Here is a 17,556-nt window from a genome sequence, read left to right as displayed (position 1 = left end):
CCAGAAAAGGCACCTTTTAAGTTGCTTCTTATGATACTCTACAATTCACTAGACTGTGTAAAAAAAATGCAATTTCATTTACATTAAGTTTTTGTTTTTATTTTATTTAAATTAAAATTTTGCGTTACTGTGGCATTGCAAATTTTTTAAAACATTTTTACCGTCACAAAAGACTTGCAACCATTAGCTCACTCTTTAACCCAGTCCCCGACAACAACTCATCTTCCTCAAGCCTCCAAATTTAACATTAAGCCGACCACAAATCCTCAATCTACCCCTAAATCTAGATCACATGGGCCATTTTGGTAGCTTTGATAGTCACAAGTGATCATCAGTTCATACTGCAGGAGCTCAGACTGCGAGCAGCGGTCACGTCTGACCCGCAGCGCATCAGGACCAGCTCCCGTCCGAGCTTACCTCCCCCCGCCATCGGAGGCCGCAGGAGAAAAGTCGACGGCACCTGGCGGCAGGACGGGCTCAGGCGATGACTTCCCCGGGCTGCGCCCACGTTCTCAAGTAGAGAACCGCTCCTAGCGTCGCCGGGCCCGAGCGTCCGAGTCGCGCGCGCAGTGACGCAGGCGCCGCGCGGTGACGTCGGCGGCGCGATGGCGCACGCGGCGCGGTGCATGTTGGGAGACGCAAGTCTTCTCCGCGGCGCGGAGCCGCGATGTCTCCGGCGGCCGGAGTCGGCGAGCGGCGGCGTCCCATCTCGAGTGCCGGGGAGGGCCGGGGCCGGCTTCGTGGCGGGCCGGCCGGGGCGCTGCTGCTGGGTCTGGCGCTGCTCGGCCTGGTGCTGTGCCTGGTGCCCGCGGCGGCGGCGCTGGCCTGGCTGGCAGTGGGGGCCACCGCGGCCTGGTGGGGGCTGACCCGCGAGCCCCGAGGTCCGCGCGCCTCGTCCGCGCGTTTCGCGCGGCGCCCGAGGACGTTGCTCGTCACACCTCCTTCCAAGGCCGCTGCGAACGGAGGCGTTCCGGAGTCGCGAAGCCTACTCGAAGGACCTGACCCCGCCGAACTGCTCCTTATGGGCAGCTACCTGGGCAAGCCGGGCCCACCGCCCCCGCCCGCCCCCGACAGGCTAGGCCTGCGCCCCCCGCCGTCCGCTCGCTCTCCGCCGCCGGGCCCGCGCCTCCACCCTGTCCGCTCCCCGCTCTCCACGCAGCTCCTCGGGCCCTCCAGGAGGCCTTTCCAGCGGTAAGACGGGCCGATCAGCCCACCCGCCCCGGTAGGATCTGGCTGGGGTCTTGATTTTAACATCCGAAATTTTCTTGTGGGCCGCCTCCTACCCTCGGCCTCTTGAGTGAGAAGTGTGGCCAGAGCGCTTCCCTTCTTGGCAGGTCCTGGAACTGCCTGAAAGTTAGAATGATCTAGACAGTGGAGCGATTACTAAGACACGAAAATATCTTAAGATGGGAAAGGCCTTTTCTTCGAGTTCAGTCATACGGTTAGTTTGGCCCTGTTTTTGCCTTTGGGCAAGTTAAGGAAATTTTATCATCAGAACTCAAAGAGGCATCACAGGAAATAGCTCCTTGAAAATTTTGTTGCTAAAGTTGATCAAGTTACACATTTCTTTCCTTATACTGGAAATTGGACCCCAAGCACTTCAGCGTACTCCCGTCATGGGAACTAAACTTCTGATCCTTTTAATTTTGTCCTTTGCTTTCTGAGAGAACTTCTAACTACCTTTGTCCAAACTGGCCTTGAACCTTAGTGATCGTCCTTTTTCTATTTTCTGAGTCTGGTATTATAGGTGTGCAGCACCACTCTTGAATTCTTAATAAGTATAGAGGATGAGCTTAAAAATCTTTGAGCTAGCAAAGTAATACTACTTAGGAGGCTGAGATCTAGAGAATATGACTTTGAAGCCAGCTTTGGTGGAAAAATTTGTAAGAGACTCATCAACAGATTAACCAGCAGAAAACCAGGATGGTGGTGTGGTTTAGGTGGTAGAGCATCAGCAGAGCAAATAATCACAAGGTGGTGAGTTCAAACTCTTGTACTGGAGAGGGAAAAAAGCCAGAAAAATGCTAATGCCAGTCTTGAGCAGAAAAACTGAGTAAGAGCATGAGGCCCTGAATTCAGTCCCAGCACAGGCACAAACAACAACAAAAAGTTTGGTTTTCTTTGCTGATGATTTATCAGAAACGGTTGCATGACTCTTCCAAGCTTCCTCCAAAACTGTTGGATTTAGTGGTCGCTAAGTAATAACTGTCACTTACTCCTTACATGGAATAGGGAATATAGTCATAAAACTGCGGTCTGCGCTCTTTACAAAGAGATTGAAACTATCTGGAAAATGTGTGAGTGAACTTCTTCTAACATTCTTTTCATTCTCTTTGGTTCCCTGGTCTGCCGTCCCATTCTCTGCAGGGACAGTGGGTCCTCATCCAACCGTTTTGTAATAACACCTCGCAGACGCTACCCAATCCAGCAGGCCCAGTACTCCTTGCTGGGAGTGCTGCCCACAGTGTGCTGGAATGGTTGTCATAAGAAGACTGTGCTCTCTGCACGGAACTCGAGGATGGTGTGCAGCCCAGTGACCGTGAGAATTGCCCCTCCCAACAGCAAACTGATGCGTTCTCCAGTGTGAGTATTGTTGGAGCATGCTCACTTTGTATCCACTCTTTTCCTTTTTTTTTTTTTTTGGCAATCCTGGGGCTTGAACTCATGGCCTGGGCACTGTCCCTGAGTTTCTTTTGCTCAAGGCTAGTACTCTGCCACTTGAGCCACAGCACCAATTCCAATTTTCTCTGTTTATTGGTTCTGAGAAATTGAAAACAGAGCTTCGTACATGCTAGGCAAGCACTCTACCACTAAGCCACATTCCCAGCCCCCTCAACTCTTATTCCCAGCCATTCCTCTGACCAAACAGCTGTAAGAAGGGTACTCTGAAGCTGAGACCTGGAGGACCACAGTTTGAAGCCGGGTTGGGCAGACTCCCATCTCTATCTGGTTAACTAGAAAAATGCTGGATTGGAGGCATGGCTTAAGGGGTAGAGTATCAGCTGTGCACAAAAACCAGTGAGAGTTTGAAACCCTGAGTTCCAGCCTCTGTAGCAGCATAAAAAAAAAACAAAAGAATCACAAAGCACCTATAAAATTTTAAAAAGGGAGCTGGGCATCAGTGGGTCATATCTATAATCCTAGCTACTCAGGAGACTGAGGTCTGAGGATTGTGATTTGAAGCCAGCCCAGGCAGTAAAGTCTATGAGATTTTTGTCTCCAATTACCCACCAGAAAAGCTCAGGGACAGAGCGCAGGCCCCGAGTTCAAAGCCCCACAAACCAATCAACCAACCAAAAAAAAAAAAAGAAGAAGAAGTGGTTGATTATTTGAAAGTAGAATTTCAAATTCTAGTTCAAGTTAGCATTTTTGGTCTGTGCATTTTTTTCATAGCTAATTAATGGCAGTTTCAGTGAGTGGATAAATTTGCTTTTGGGTTTTTTGTTTTGTTTTGTTTCATTTCCAATTACTGAAGACTATACTATGTAGTATGAGGTTGTTCAGAATCTCTTCCTGCTAGAATTTTGTCTTTCATTACAGACCAGAGCAGGTAGTGAACGCAGCACTGTCCTCACCAACCAGAAATGCCCCAGACCCATGTGCAAAGGAGACCGTCCTGAACGCCCTCAAAGAGAGGAAGAAAAGAGCTGTGGAGGAAGAAGACCAAATCTTTGCTGATGGACAGGAAAACAAGAGACGGTAATAAACCCAGTGGGACTGTAAACTGCAGCTGCAGTGTGTGACCTCACTTGGCCCCTTCTCAGGCTCATATGGAACAGCCGGGTAAGGGGCTGGTCCATGCCATCCAACTAGATACATTTTATAGTTTTCCATTAATGGAGGCAAGCTGACAGCTCTAACTGTTTGTCTCCCTGTTTTAGCACAGAAACATTAATTTTTTTTTCAAGCCAGGTTGCTCAGTGTTCCCTACACAATTGTGAGTTAACTACCAATCGAAATGTCAATCTGAAGGAAATTCTTGTGAAAGGAAAGCAAATACTTTTCTCTTTATGGCAGGCTTCTCAGGGCTGGAGGAGAATCAGTGCCTCTCTGGGCTCCCATGGAGTTCTTTGGGAAGTGGAGTAACAGGTTCCTGAGAATGGAAGTGGGGGAGGGGCAGAGGAGGTAGTAGAGGCTCAGGACTATTTGTGGTTTCCAAGGAGTCATTTAAAGAGCCCACCTTGGGGCTGGGAAGGAGAGTACTTGTCTTGCATGCATGAGGCCCTGGGTTGGATTCCTCAGTACCACATAAGCAGAAAAACATGGAAGTGGCGCTGTGGCTCAAATGGTAGAGCTGAGGGTCAGCGCCAAGGGCCAGAGTTCAGGCCCCACAACCGACCAAAAAGAAAGAAGAAAAAAGTCCACTTCTGGAGCTGGGAAGATGGCTCAGTGGTTGAGTACTTGCCTTGCATGCATGAGGCCCTGGGTTCGATTCCTCAGCACCACATAAGCAAAAAAGCTGGAAGTGGCGCTGTGGCTCCAGTGGTAGAGCGCTAGCCTTGAGCTGAAGAGCTGAGGGACAGTGCCCAGGCCCAGAGTTCAGGCCCCATGACTGGCGAAAAAAAAAAAGTCCACTTTTACTCTGCCAGTGCTGGGATAGAACACAGATCCTCATTGGGACAAGCACTGCCATCAAGCCTCAGACAACCTGGCCTAACACTCTGTGCATGTGTCCATGCATACGTGTGTGTGCGCACACACATGTGAGTGTGGCAATATAGTGGTTTGAACTCAGGTTTTATGCTTGCTTGTCTGGTGTTCTACCACTTGAGCCATACCTCCAGCCCTGCTTTTTGTTATTTTTGGAGATGGAGTCTCTCAGACTTTGCTGCCAGGACTGGCTTCAAATGCAATCCTTTATATCTCCCCTTCCTCAGTACCTAGTTTTACAGGTGTGAGTCACCAGCACCTCACTTCCACTTTACAGATACTCATCATCACCTCTGTGCACCCAGTTCCAAAGATGGTAGAATCCCCTACCTCTGAGAAATAGGATTTTGTGTGTGTGTGTGTATGTATTTTGATGCCTGTTCTGGGTCTTGCACTAAGGTCCTGGGCATTGCCTTTGAGCTTCATTTTCGTTCAATGCTAGTACTCTACCACTTGAGCTACATCTCTACTTCTGGCAGCAGTTTATTAGAGATAAAGAGTCACAGATTTTCCTTTCCAGGCTGGCTTCCCACTGTGATCTTCAGTTCTCAGCCTCCTGAGTAGCTAGGATTATATGTGTGAGCTACTGGTGCCCAGTGGCAGTTTTTTTAGTGGTAAAATAAAGTAACTGGGATAAGGAAAAGGTATTAGGGGTAATGGGCACAGCCTATTTATATAAAGGATCATGGCTGAGAACTATGAGGAGATGACCTACACCTGAAACACAACCAGTGCCCTATTTCCTCCACCAAGCTGTTCATTTCTGCTAGTGTCATGGTTGTTATCCTTGGTGCTACATGACAAAGCTGAGTTTGGGAAATGTTAAGTGGACAAGTATCTGCATATGGGAGGCTCAACAAAAGTGACCACAGACAGGGTCTACAGTGTCATCCAGTCAAGCAGGAATGGCTGGGTGGGAAGAAGTAGAAGGCTCTAGGGTCAGGGATGTGTGTGCTGATCTCAGAGGTCTACTGTGACAGGATGGGTACTCTTTCCTGAGGCTGAGATCAGCAGCAGTCACATGCCCTGCGTGGCTTGGCACTGTGAACTGTCACCCCCAGAGCACTGTGGGGAACAGGCTGGTTCTCTGAATAGTGTCATGCTTTCTCAGGATCATAATATAGTCAGGTGTTCCAGTGAGATAGAAGTACTGAAGGTGCTCTGCCCTTCACTACCCAAAACAACCTTAGATTCGATTTGCCATTCAGAAGTGTGGATTTTTATTTTATTTTTGTCGGTCATGGGGCTTGAACTCTGGGTCTGCGTGCTCCTCTCAGCTCTTCAGCTCAAGGATAGCACTCTACCACTTGAGCCACAGTGCCACTGCCAGTTTTTCTGGTCGTTAATTGGAGCTAAAAATCTCACAAACTTTCCTACCGGGCTGGCTTTGAACCATGATCCTCAGATCTCAGCCTCCTGAGTAGCTAGGATTACAGGCGTGAGCCACTGGCACCTGGCCAGAAGCGCGGATATTTGAAATGTAGTTAAAGACAGAACCTATCCTCGGGCAGAGATCACATGAGGTCCCAGGAATACAAAAATGTGCTTTAATGGGAGAATTTTGGTTTTCTCACAGGCGCCATGATAGCAGTGGGAGTGGACATTCAGCATTTGAACCTCTTGTGGCCAATGGCATCCCAGCCTCTTTTGTTCCTAAGTAAGTGAAGGTGCTTCTCGGGGAAATAGTTGCCATGAACAAGTCTGAATATGGCTGTTTGCTTCTTGGGGAGACAAGGTCTCATCTCCCTGTGTAGTTCAGACTGGCCTGGAACCCAAGCTTCTGCCTCAGCTTCTCATTGCTGGCATTACATGTGTGCACCACCAAACAGCTTTATTTGGGCATAATTGGTGTAGAGGATATTATCTGTTTAAAGTTAACATGAATCCATCACAGGGTGATTAGTGCATCTATTGCCATTCATCATCCCCCAAGCCAGCCCACCCCAGGAGCACACATACACAAACACACACACACCACCCCCATCATAGACCGTTGAGCGTCTTCTAATATTGCATTCATGGAATCACATTTCAGTTTTCAATATTTGGCTTTCTCCATTTGGCTTGTGTCAGTTATATGTAGCCAAAAACTTATTGCAGATTTAGAGTATTATCTGTCATTTTCCCTTTGGCTTTAGTAAGAAAGGTGTTGGAACTCTGATAAAACTGTAAGAGAATGCTTCCTGTGATAATGTCTTGTCTGTTTCCCTTCCTTAGGCCTGGATCTCTGAAGAGAGGCCTCACTTCCCAGAGTACAGATGACCACTTAAATAAGCGGTCACGCACCTCTTCTGTGAGCTCCCTAACGAGCACATGCACAGGGGGCATCCTGAGCTCCAGCCGCAACGCCATCACCAGCTCTTACAGCTCTTCCCGAGGCGTGTCTCAGGTACACACCAGCAGCACAGGTTAGGGCTTCCCAGCATTAATTGTTGAGCAGGTGATTACCAACCACTTTTTGGCTGTCACTCCCACGTGGGAATGCCTCTAAACTAGGTACTGAGTTTTAACCTCAGTACTGTCCTGTCCTCATACACAACAAGTCATGTGATTCGAGTTGTCCTTATAAATAGCTCTATGAATAGTAGGGACATACTAAAACTGTGTTTCAAAGTAACGTAACTGGGCACTTGTGGCTCAGGCCTGTAATCCTAGCTGCTTAAGAGGCTGAGACTTGAGGATCCCGGTTGGAAATCAGCCAGAGCAACCAAATCTGAAAGACTTTTCATCCTGGGGTTTGAACTCAGGGCCTGGGCACTGCCTCTGAGCTTTATTGCTCAAGGCTATCATTCTACCACCTAAGCCACCGCTCTGCTTCTTGATTTTTTCATGCTTAATTGGAGATAAGAGTCTCACAGACTTCTTGCTCAAGATGCTTTTGAATTGGGATCCAAAAATCTCAGCCTCCTGAGTTAGCTAGGATTACAATTGGGAGCCACTGGTGTCTGCCACCAAGAAACTCCAATTCACCACATCAAAAGCTGAAAGTGGAGGTATGGCTCAAGTGATGAGTGCCAGCCTTCAGCCAAAAAACTAAAGGACAATGTCCAGGCCCTGAGTTCAAGTACTAGGACTTCTTTTGGTGGTTAGTTAGAAATAAAAGACTGGCCAGGTGCCGGTGGCTCATGCCTATAATCCTAGCAAAAGATAATCTATGCAAAATGAGCAATAAGACATACACAGGATACTTCTTCAAAGAAAATACAGTACTGGGCAGTGAGATCTGAGGATCACAGTTTAAAGCCAGCCTAGGCAGCAAAGTTTTTTTTGTGTCAGTCATGGGGCTTGAACTCTGGGCCTGGGCACTGTCCCTCAGCTCTTCAGCTCAAGGTGAGTGTTCTACCACTTGAGCCACAGTGCCATTTCTGGTTTTCTGAGTGGTTTATTGGAGATAAGAGTCTCATGGTCTTTCCTTCCTTAGCTGGCTTGGAAGCATGATCCCCAGATCTCAGCCTCCTAAGTAGCTAGGATTATAGGCATGAGCCACCAGTGTCTGGCCAGTCTTTTATTTCTAACTAACCACCAAAAGAAGCTGGAAGTGGAGGTCTGTGACACAAGTGGTAGGGCACTAACCTTGAGGAAAAGAAACTCAGACTGCACATTCAAGCCACAGGAACAGGCCCCACACATACACACACAGGTATAACAATAACCAATAAACATATATCGATAGTACTCAGGAATGCAAATTAAAGCAAGCGCGCACATGTGCGCGCACGCGCACACACATGCACACCTGAGCTCTGGGCCTGGGCACTGTCCTTCACCTCTTCAGCTCAAGGCTAATGCTCTACCACTTGAGCCATAGCACCACTTTCGGCTTTTTCTGTCGATGTGGTGCTGAGGAATTGAACCCAGGGCCTCATGAATGCAAGGCAAGCACTGTACCACTGAGCCACCTTCTCAGCCCCATGTTTTGTGTTTTGTTTTGTGGGGTTTTTTTGTTTTGCTAATTCTGGGGCTTGAATTTAGGTCCTGGACACTGTCCCTGAGGATCTCTGTGCTCAAGGCTAGTGCTCTACCATTTGAGCCAACTTCTGGCTTTTTCTGTTTATGTGGTACTGAGAAATCAAACCCAGGGCTTCATGCATGTTAGGCATGCACTTTATCAGTAAGCTACATTATCAGCTTTCTTCGTATGGTTTCAATGAAAGCCCTCAGTCAGTTGACCTGAGTTCTCATTGCTTTACCACTTGGCTGCGATAGTGTATGTAGTTGTGCTATTCAGGAAATCTCAACCTACCTAAGATTATGAGGATTTTCTCTTATGCTGACTTTTGGAAGATTTATTGTTTTTTGCTCTATAGTTAAAGCTGCCTGAACCTCATCTTTGTATGAGGTGTGGTATAGAGAGCAAATTCTGCCCCTTTCCCCGTAATATCCATTCCTTTCAGCGACCTTTATTGATAGGATTGTCCTTTCCCTGTGCTGTGGAGTTAGGCTAGGATTACAGGCCTGAGTCCCCAGTACCCAGCAGTTACATGCTTTTTGTTTTTTTTGTTTTGTTTGTTTGTTTGTTTTGGGGGGGTCCGGTTGTGGGGCCTGAACTCTGGGCCTGGGCGCTGTCCCTCAGCTCTTCAGCTCAAGGCTAACGCTCTACCACTTGAGCCACAGCACCACTTCCGGCTTCTTTCTTTTTGCTTATGTGGTGCTGAGGGATCGAACCCAGGGCCTCTGGCATGCAAGGCAAGCGCTCTACCACTGAGCCACCTTCCCAGCCCTAGTTACATGTTTTTTATACTATTATAGATCATTCCTTTAAGATGTGATTGTCTTGCTGGTATGTGGAAATACAGAAACATTTGTATTCTGAAAATTAGCTAAATTCCAGATACTCCGCTGTATATGCTTTAGGATTTTTGTACATATAGCCATATTTAATAAGTTCAGTCATGTTGCTTTTTCTTTCAGCTGTGGAAGAGGAGTGGTCCCACGTCATCCCCCTTTTCCAGCCCAGCCTCCTCACGCTCCCAGACCCCCGAAAGGCCGGCTAAGAAAACAAGGTATTCCCCATTCTCCAGCCCCCTTATGCTGTGTGCAGGGGGTAGAACTTAAATCCCACTGGGACTGCTCTGGTCTTGGAGTCCCACTGGCCTGGTAGATTAGTCACTGGAGCTCCCGTCAGGGATACATGTGTCTAGGACCCCTCCCTTGCCCCTTCCCCCCCCCCTCCCCCCCCCCCCCCCCCCAGTATTTGGCAGGCTATGGGTTTGAAGGTGACTGTTTTGTGGTTTCTCATGCCCTCCATGAATTATTAGGGTCTTCTTGTGACCTTCAATGCCCCAGCCTACTGAGATCTTGTGGTCTCCCACATTTTAGCTGTTTGATGGTTAGGAGGGAGTTAAGGTAATCATTGCATACATAAAAGTTCTTTCTCTAGCTGGGTGGCTTATCCTGTAATCCTAACTACTCAGGAGGCTGAGATCTGAGATTGTGCTTCAGCGCTAACCTGGGCAGGAAAGTTCATGAGACTCTAATCTCTAATGAACCTCTAGGAAACTGGAAGTGGCTCAAAGTGGTAGAGTGCTGGTCTTGAACAGAAAAGCTTAGGGACAGTGCCCAGGCCCAGAGTTCAAGCCCCACGACTGACCAAAAAAAAAAAAAAAAAGTGCTTTCTCAATTAAATTTTGCCCTTTCAAATTTCCTACAGAGAAGACGTGCCGTGTCATCACTCCAGCTCCTCACCTCCACTCGTGACAGACACAGAGTCGCAGGGAGAAAGGGGTGAGCAGACAGCTGCAGTGGGAGCCACGTTGATAGAAACTGTAGATACATGTGCTGGGTGCACAGGGTTGAGCGATGCTCTGTCTGGAATGTGGTGGATACAAAACAGTGGTGTGCCAAGGGTGTGGTAACAGGCACATCGGTGTGACCTCTGTGTGACTGCTGGAGCCACGCAGCTGTGCTCACACACTAGAAGTGTGCATATGCGCTTGGAGCACTGCTCTTCATACAGAAGAGTGTGTCAGGGTGGTACGGCGTTGGCTCTGGGAGTTCCTTCAGGAGGAAGGGGTGCTAGCCCGCGCTTTGTTCAGTTGCAGATGTGGCCACACGGACAAAGCAGGGCCCCAGTCCCTCCCCCGCCACACCAAACACCTCTGGGAAGCGGAAAAGGAAGACGCCGCTGCTGCCTTCCAGGCGGGGGGACCAGCTGACCTTGGTATGTCTGCGGGACCCCACTTTCCCTGCCGCAGGAAGGCTGAACTCTAGGCTGGGCTCTGCTCAGTGGCCTGACCTCTGCTCTCCCACAGCCTCCACCGCCTCAGCTTGGCTATTCCATCACTGCCGAGGACCTGGACATGGAGAAGAAGGCATCGCTGCAGTGGTTTAACAAGGCCCTGGAGGATGCAACCGGTAAGACCTGCAGGTTTGCAGAGGGCCGCCTTGTTCAGCCTTGGAGGTTATTTTGGCATTTCTGTCCTTTAAGGCCTAACGTGGAGAGTTCCTCCCTTACGGGTGACTCTACACTGCCTAACCCCAGGAGCATGGGAGGAAGCAATCAAGGTGAGCATGCCCGGCTACCATGGTGTCTTGTGTTTCCTCCTTAGATAACTCCTCCACCTCTGTCACCGAGACCCCGCCAGCATCAGCCCAGCCCTCCTTTACTTTCTCCCTGCCTGCCGTGGCACCAGCTTCTTCAGCAGCCTCCCCTTCAGCCTCCCTCCTGGCCTCTCCCCTGGCCTCCCTCCCAGCCCCCTCTGCTAACCCACTGTTGGAGAGCTTGCAGAAGATGCAGGGCCCCCCAGTGCTGCCAGCCTTCCCAGGTGAGTTCAGGCCCTCTGCCTAAATGGACGTGGGACAGTTTCTTCAGGCCCCCCAAGTTCCCTAGCCCAGAGGCCAGGTGTCGCCTTTCCCGGAGCCCCATGTGCTGGCTGCCATCGTGGCCCCATGGTGGTCAGTGTGAATGAGACAGCACCTAGCTGTGCTGCTGTGCTTGGTGGTGGGAGGGAGGGTTGGAGGGCAGCAGAGTGGACAGCCCCTTGAGCTCGCCAGGCGGGGCGAGTGTTCGCTCAGCAGTCCTGCATCTGTGCACTCCTCCATCCTCGATGCCCAAGGCAGTGTCCACACCAGGCCGTGTAGGGTGCAGATATGAACACCTTGAGCTGTTGTGTGGGCCACATTTCTTGGCTTTGGGTCCCTAGCATGGTGGGCACCGGAGGACACAAGTTGGGGACTGTCCTGTGGATGTCCACAGACCTCACCTTCCTCTCACCTTCCAGAGCCTGTGAGGCCAGCGGCCTCTTCCGCCCCTTCACCTCCCAAGACGGCCAGCCCTGGCCCCACACCGCCTGCAGCCACCTTCCCTGAACTGGCCCCGGCCAAGGACACCAAGTCACCTCTCGCCTCTGTCCCTGAGCTGCCAGTCACCACCCAAGGCGCCCCTGTCCCATCTCCTACCCCCAAGTCCAGTGTGTTGGGCGGGGTGCCCAGCAGCTCACTTCCTAGCCCTGTTGCTGCGTCCTCCTCCACCTCCATCTCTTCTTCCTCTACCACCATGGCTGCCACCACAGCCACTGCCGCCACTGCCACCGTTGCCGCCACCACTGCCGCCGCCATGGCTGCTCCAGCGCCAGCCACTGTAGCTTCTCCTATGTTCAAGCCCATTTTTCTGGCCACTCCTAAAAGTGAGGGCACTGGCCCCTCGCCACCTGTGCTCTCTGATGACAGCACGGCTGCCCAGGCTTTCAAGCCGATTTTTGGTAGCATGGGGCTGCCAGCCTCCGTGTCCTCAGCCCCCCCATTCTTGAAACCGACCACAACTGCAACCACGACCACAGCGGCCGCCGCCCCTGCCTTTGCCAGCCTGCCTACGGCTACCACCACCTCCAGCACCACCAGCTCATCCGTAGACTCTGTCGCAAAGCCAGTGTTTGGCTTCGTCACACCCAGTGCGGCCAGCACCACGGGCACCGAGCCTGGCACCTGTAGCTCACAGCCGTTTCTCTTTGGGGCAACCCCCGCCTCTGCCAGCAGCTTCCCCACACCTGGGGGCCCCGTGTTCCAGTTTGGCAAGGCTCCAACCCCACTGACCCCGGCACCCAGCACCTTCGGGCAGCTGCCATCCAGTGCCACAGCTCTCCCGGCCAGCAGCAGTGGCTCCACTGGCTTCAGCGGCTTCGGCAGCGGACTCACCACCTCAGCCACAGCCACAGCCACCACTAGCCAGCCCAGCCTCACCTTCAGCACCACCACCCCCACCTTCAACATTCCCTTTGGTTCTGGCACCAAGGCGGCACTCCCACCATACCCAGGCGCTAGTACCCAGCCGGCATTTGGGGCCACTGAGGGGCAGCCTCCAGGGACCACCAAGCCCGCCCTTGCCCCTAGCTTCGGCAGCGCCTTCACCTTTGGGACCTCTGCGGCCCCAGCGGCGGTGCCAGCACCCACCCCTGCACCGGCCCCTGCAGCCTTTGGGACTTCTGTGCTCCCAGCTTTTGGTGCTCTGAAAGGCACAGCGTCCGCCTTTGGCGCCCCAGCCAGCACACAGCCCGCCTTCGGCAGCACCACCACCGTTTTCTCCTTTGGGACAGCCACCACCCAGACCACCAGCACTGGGACCACCAGCTCTGTGTTTGGCAGCTCCACCCCGGCCCCGTTCACCTTTGGGAGCTCAGGCACCCCAGCTGGCAGTGGGGGCTTTGGGATCGGTGTGGCAACCCCAAGCTCCAGCTCTGGAGCCTTTGCTTTTGGAGCTGGACAGGGTGGGACCACGGGCACATCCACCGCCTTCAGTGGTGGCTTGAGTCAGAACACCCTGGGCACGGCCGGCCAGAACACATCCTTCGTTTTCAACGTGGCAGGCACACCTGAGAGCAAGCCTGTGTTTGGAGGTAAGCTTAGGAACCACATGACTGCTGGGCCCAGCACTATGTCAAGTGCTTGTGCTGAGATGTGAGGATCATGGTTTGAAGCCAGCCAGCCATGAGACTTATTTCCAGTTAACCACTAAAAATGTCAGCAGTGGAACTGCAGCTCAGATAGCAGGGTGCTAGGCTTAATGCAGAAAAGGTTAGGGACAGCACCCAGCCCCTGAGTTCAAGCCCCAGGACTGGCACAAAAAAAAAAAAAAAATTGAAAAGTCAACTAGAAACATGTAATGAGAAGGGAACAACTGGTTTCCATGTGGAGCCTGAGGGTGCTTGTTCTTTGGGTCTATTTGTTTTTTACTATGTTGCTCAGGCTTAGTTTGAAACTGAGCCTTCTGCTTCATTTCCTCTAGTACTGGGATTGTGAGTGTGTGCCACCTGGCTCAGAGCAGATTCGTGGCCAGCTGGTAGAGGGAGGCACGAAAGTGCACCTACGCAGGCAAGAGTGTCAGGAGGTTGAGGGCCTTGAGGCAGGCAGAAGAGAAGAATGAGCCGGGCGCCGGTGGCTCACGCCTATAATCCCAGCTACTCAGGAGGCTGAGATCTGAGAATCGCGGTTCAAAGCCAGCCCGGGCAGGAAAGACCGTGAGACTCCTATCTCCAATAAACCACTAGAAAACTGGAAGTGGCGCTGTAGCTCAAGTGGTAGAGCGCTCCCCTTGAGCTGAAGAGCTGAGGGACAGCGCCCAGGCCCAGAGTTCAAGCCCCATGACCGACAAAAAAAAACAAAAACCAAAAACAGAAGAGAAGAATGTTCCTGGAGGAAAAAAACACTGTAGGATGTCAGACAGAGGAATAATCTTTTTTTTGGGGGGGGGGGGGGGTGGTCCGGTCGTGGGGCCTGAACTCTGGGCCTGGGCGCTGTCCCTCAGCTCTTCAGCTCAAGGCTAGCACTCTACCACTTGAGCCACAGCGCCACTTCTGGCTTTTTTCTTTTTGCTTATGTGGTGCTGAGGAATCGAACCCAGGGCCTCTGGCATGCAAGGCAAGCACTCTACCACTGAGCCACCTTCCCAGCCCCAAGAGGAATAATCTTGTTCTGAGAGCTTCCTCATTGAATAGGGCTGAAGTTCCTGGGGTGTATAAGGGTGGCATGGGGCAAGGAGGGCCATTTATGTTGAGCTCTGCCCAACGAGGAGGAACAGAATGGGAGAAGAGAATGTGTAGACTTGCCGGCTAGAGAACTGATGGTGAATTTCAAGTGTGGCCAGTTGGATTGTGTTTTCCTTGCATCCAGGGGTTGAGATGGCCCTTGAAATCAGGCACTGAACCCCAACTGTGGAGTCTCATGGCAGAAAGGAGGAGCTATGGGAAGAGGTCCAAAGCGAAAGTAGGGCCTGCAGCCCTTATGGGAGCTGGGACAGGGCCTGATGTCACAGGAGTGAAGGAAGGAATGCATTGAGGGCAAGGAGAGAGGTGGTTGTGACTCTGAGGGGTTCATGAGCCATCCACTGATAAAAGAGATGAGGATGGCAAAGGGAAGTAGCCCAGGGGTTCTCAGCAAAGATCCACCACCACAACTAACACTGATCTGAACTTGTGCTGGATTGCAACAATGGTGCCTTTCTGTAATCCCAGCACTCAAAGACTGAGCCCCACCTGGCCACAAAGCAAGATTCTGTCTCAGAAAAATATGAAATTGTTAGGTGTTTAAAGGAGGCAGAAGAGAAATAGTTTGGAAGCCATGTAGGAAGCAGCCCCTAGCTCTCCCCAGAGCAGCTCAGGGTACCTCAGAAAGGCTGCTGTGTGGAAAGGCCCAGCTTCTGGAAAGCCAGGGCCAGAGACCAAGGCTAGAAGGCAACAAGCTGGGTCCTGATGGCAGGCAGGTCTCTTGATCAGGCCCCCCAGGGTTTCAGTTTTTCAAGGGACACAGTGGGTGCCCAAGCTCCTGGCATTAGGGCTGACAGGCTGAGAGTACAGCTGCTACTCAGTTTCTCTGCTGCATACCTCTATCCTCATTGTTGGGTTCCTTTATTCTAGGCACCTCTACTCCCACCTTTGGCCAGAGCACCCTTGCTCCTGGAGTGGGCTCAGCAGGCAGCAGCCTCTCCTTTGGGACCTCCTCAACACCCACCCAAGGCTTCACTGGAGTTGGGCCTTTTGGTAAGCAGCTCCCCTCTGACCAGCAAGGAAAAGGGGTAGAATGGCAGGCTACTGGCACTCTGGACCCTGTGAAGGTCAGGTTCATGGGGTTCAGCCTGTGAGTGGGGCTCTGGTTTGGAGTTTGCATAGACATTGCCAGCACACTTAGGGAAGCAGGTGAAAGGTTTCCCTTCCTGCCTTGGCTGACTGTCCAGAGCTGAGCACCAGCCGTGGGCCTAGTAAGATCTTGTTGCATCTTTACAGGATCGGCGACACCTTCCTTTTCCATCGGTGCGGGATCCAAGACTCCAGGGGCTCGACAGCGACTGCAGGCCCGAAGACAGCATACTCGCAAGAAGTAGCCCTGCCCCTGCCCCGGGACCCTACCCCTACCTACATCTGGACCTCAGCACTTGCTAGGAAGAGCCTCAGAATTCCATAAAGCAAACCCAGCCTGGATCTCTGGCTCCAGCAGCCAGGGAGGAGCCCAAGAGGAGGCTGGCACTGCTGGAGGAGGCGGCAGGGCACTAGCCCAGTACCTTAACCTGAACAGTCCAACAGGTGAGGCTGGTAAACTAAAGGACATGTACATACCGTGCGGTCCCTTCCCTGACTATGACACCGTGTGGTCAGGCAGCTCCCACTCCACTGCTGTGGAATGGGGACAAGGATGACCCCTGGACTTCCCATGTCTTGCTGCTTGGTCCTCCCCGGTTCCGCAAGCCGGGGTTTGGGGGGGGGAAATCCATGAGTCTGGCTTTGCTGCCTCCTGTCCCACCCCCTTGTTTCATCTCTAGTCTCTGCCAGTTTGGCTTCCTAAAAGCTTGGTGGCTCAAGACTGTTAAGCCTATTAGAGCCAGGGGCGAGCCCTGCTCTGGAAGAGCAGCTCCTGGGTAGGCAGGACACCCATCACTACTCCCAGCCCCCATGTCTGCCTCTCTGGGATTGTTTGTTCAAGCTTTGTCTTGTGTTAGTCTGATGCTTGTGCGTTGCTCTTTGAATCGAGTTTGGAGGAAGAACTGAGTTGTATGTATGGCGGCATTTTGGTAGTGCCGGAATTAACTGTCTTCAGCCCCCAGGGCTTACTGAATGTGGAAAGTGGCGCCCTTGACGCCTACAGTGCTGACTTCGTGAATTTCCAATGGGGTTTTCACTTGGGCTGGCAGCTGGGCTTGGGGCCGGGAAGTGAAGACTTCTGTTGCTCCTCTCCTTCCCCAGCCTCCTTCCTTCCCTGAAGAGGTCTGTGGGCCCTGCCCAAACCCCTTCCCCCACCCCCACAGCCTTGCTGCTCTGCCAACCTCTTTGCAAGAAGTATGAATGCGTGTGTCTAAATTAAAAGAAAAAAAAATATTTAAACATTTTTTTAACAAGATAAATTTATTTTTGTATTTAAGCTAAATTGCCTTTTAAATTCCTTCAAGCTTGGTTCACTGAGGTGGTTCAGTATAAATGCTGTCTAGCCGTGTAGTTGGTGTAGTTCTTCTGCCTGGGTGGAGGGCCCAAGCACCTCTGGACACATGGAGATGTAGTTGTGTCATAGACGATGTGCTGTAGCTGTGACAGTCCCCTCCCCTGGTGACCAGGGTTGAATGTTGTATGAAGGCACTGCCCATCTGTGTCCCTCTATCCCATTTGCTGGCAGCTGACTGCTTAGGCTTGGCCACGTGCAACTGAGGAAGGAGCCTGGCCCCCAAGGGCCCAACATCTGTTGGGGAGCGGTTATGAGCTAGACCTGAGGCTCCCCTGCACCTCAGGTCAAGACGGGCTCTTGGGTTCTGGCATTGCCCAGGTATACACACATTGGTCCTGCCAGCACCAAACTAGAGGTGGCTGGGGCTTTCCACTAGAACTCATTCCTGCCAAGTGGGGTTTTTAGTATGAATGTGAGATTTTTCTCCTTGCTATGTCATTAAGAATAAAAACTGTGATCTGTCATAGACTCTGTCCTGACTCTTAT

The 17,556-nt window shown here is 51.6% G+C and overlaps 1 protein-coding gene across 2 annotated transcripts; it reads left to right on the top strand.

Moving 5' to 3' along the window:
- Window positions 1-667: 667 nt before the first annotated feature.
- On the top strand, window positions 668-17,536 carry LOC122113516 (nuclear envelope pore membrane protein POM 121C-like). 2 transcript variants are annotated; one of them, XM_042686493.1, is made up of 13 exons: window positions 668-1,191; window positions 2,368-2,583; window positions 3,541-3,699; window positions 6,227-6,307; window positions 6,868-7,039; window positions 9,562-9,653; window positions 10,301-10,374; window positions 10,692-10,810; window positions 10,902-11,004; window positions 11,199-11,414; window positions 11,871-13,481; window positions 15,498-15,620; window positions 15,864-17,536. In XM_042686493.1, exons 1-13 carry the CDS (start codon window positions 668-670, stop codon window positions 15,959-15,961), a joined length of 3,588 nt encoding a protein of 1,195 aa, XP_042542427.1. In that variant the 3' UTR covers window positions 15,962-17,536. The 2 variants fall into 2 exon arrangements, with proteins under 2 accessions (XP_042542427.1, XP_042542426.1); XM_042686492.1 differs by having other exon boundaries at window positions 10,686-10,810.
- The last annotated feature ends 20 nt before the right edge of the window (window positions 17,537-17,556 follow it).

This window comes from Dipodomys spectabilis, unplaced genomic scaffold (genome assembly GCF_019054845.1).
Source record: "Dipodomys spectabilis isolate Male_0828 unplaced genomic scaffold, ASM1905484v1 ptg000098l, whole genome shotgun sequence".
Taxonomy (NCBI): Eukaryota; Metazoa; Chordata; class Mammalia; order Rodentia; family Heteromyidae; genus Dipodomys; species Dipodomys spectabilis.
The sequence above is the reverse complement of the archived record's forward strand: the minus strand, read 5'-3'. Positions and strand labels throughout refer to the sequence as shown.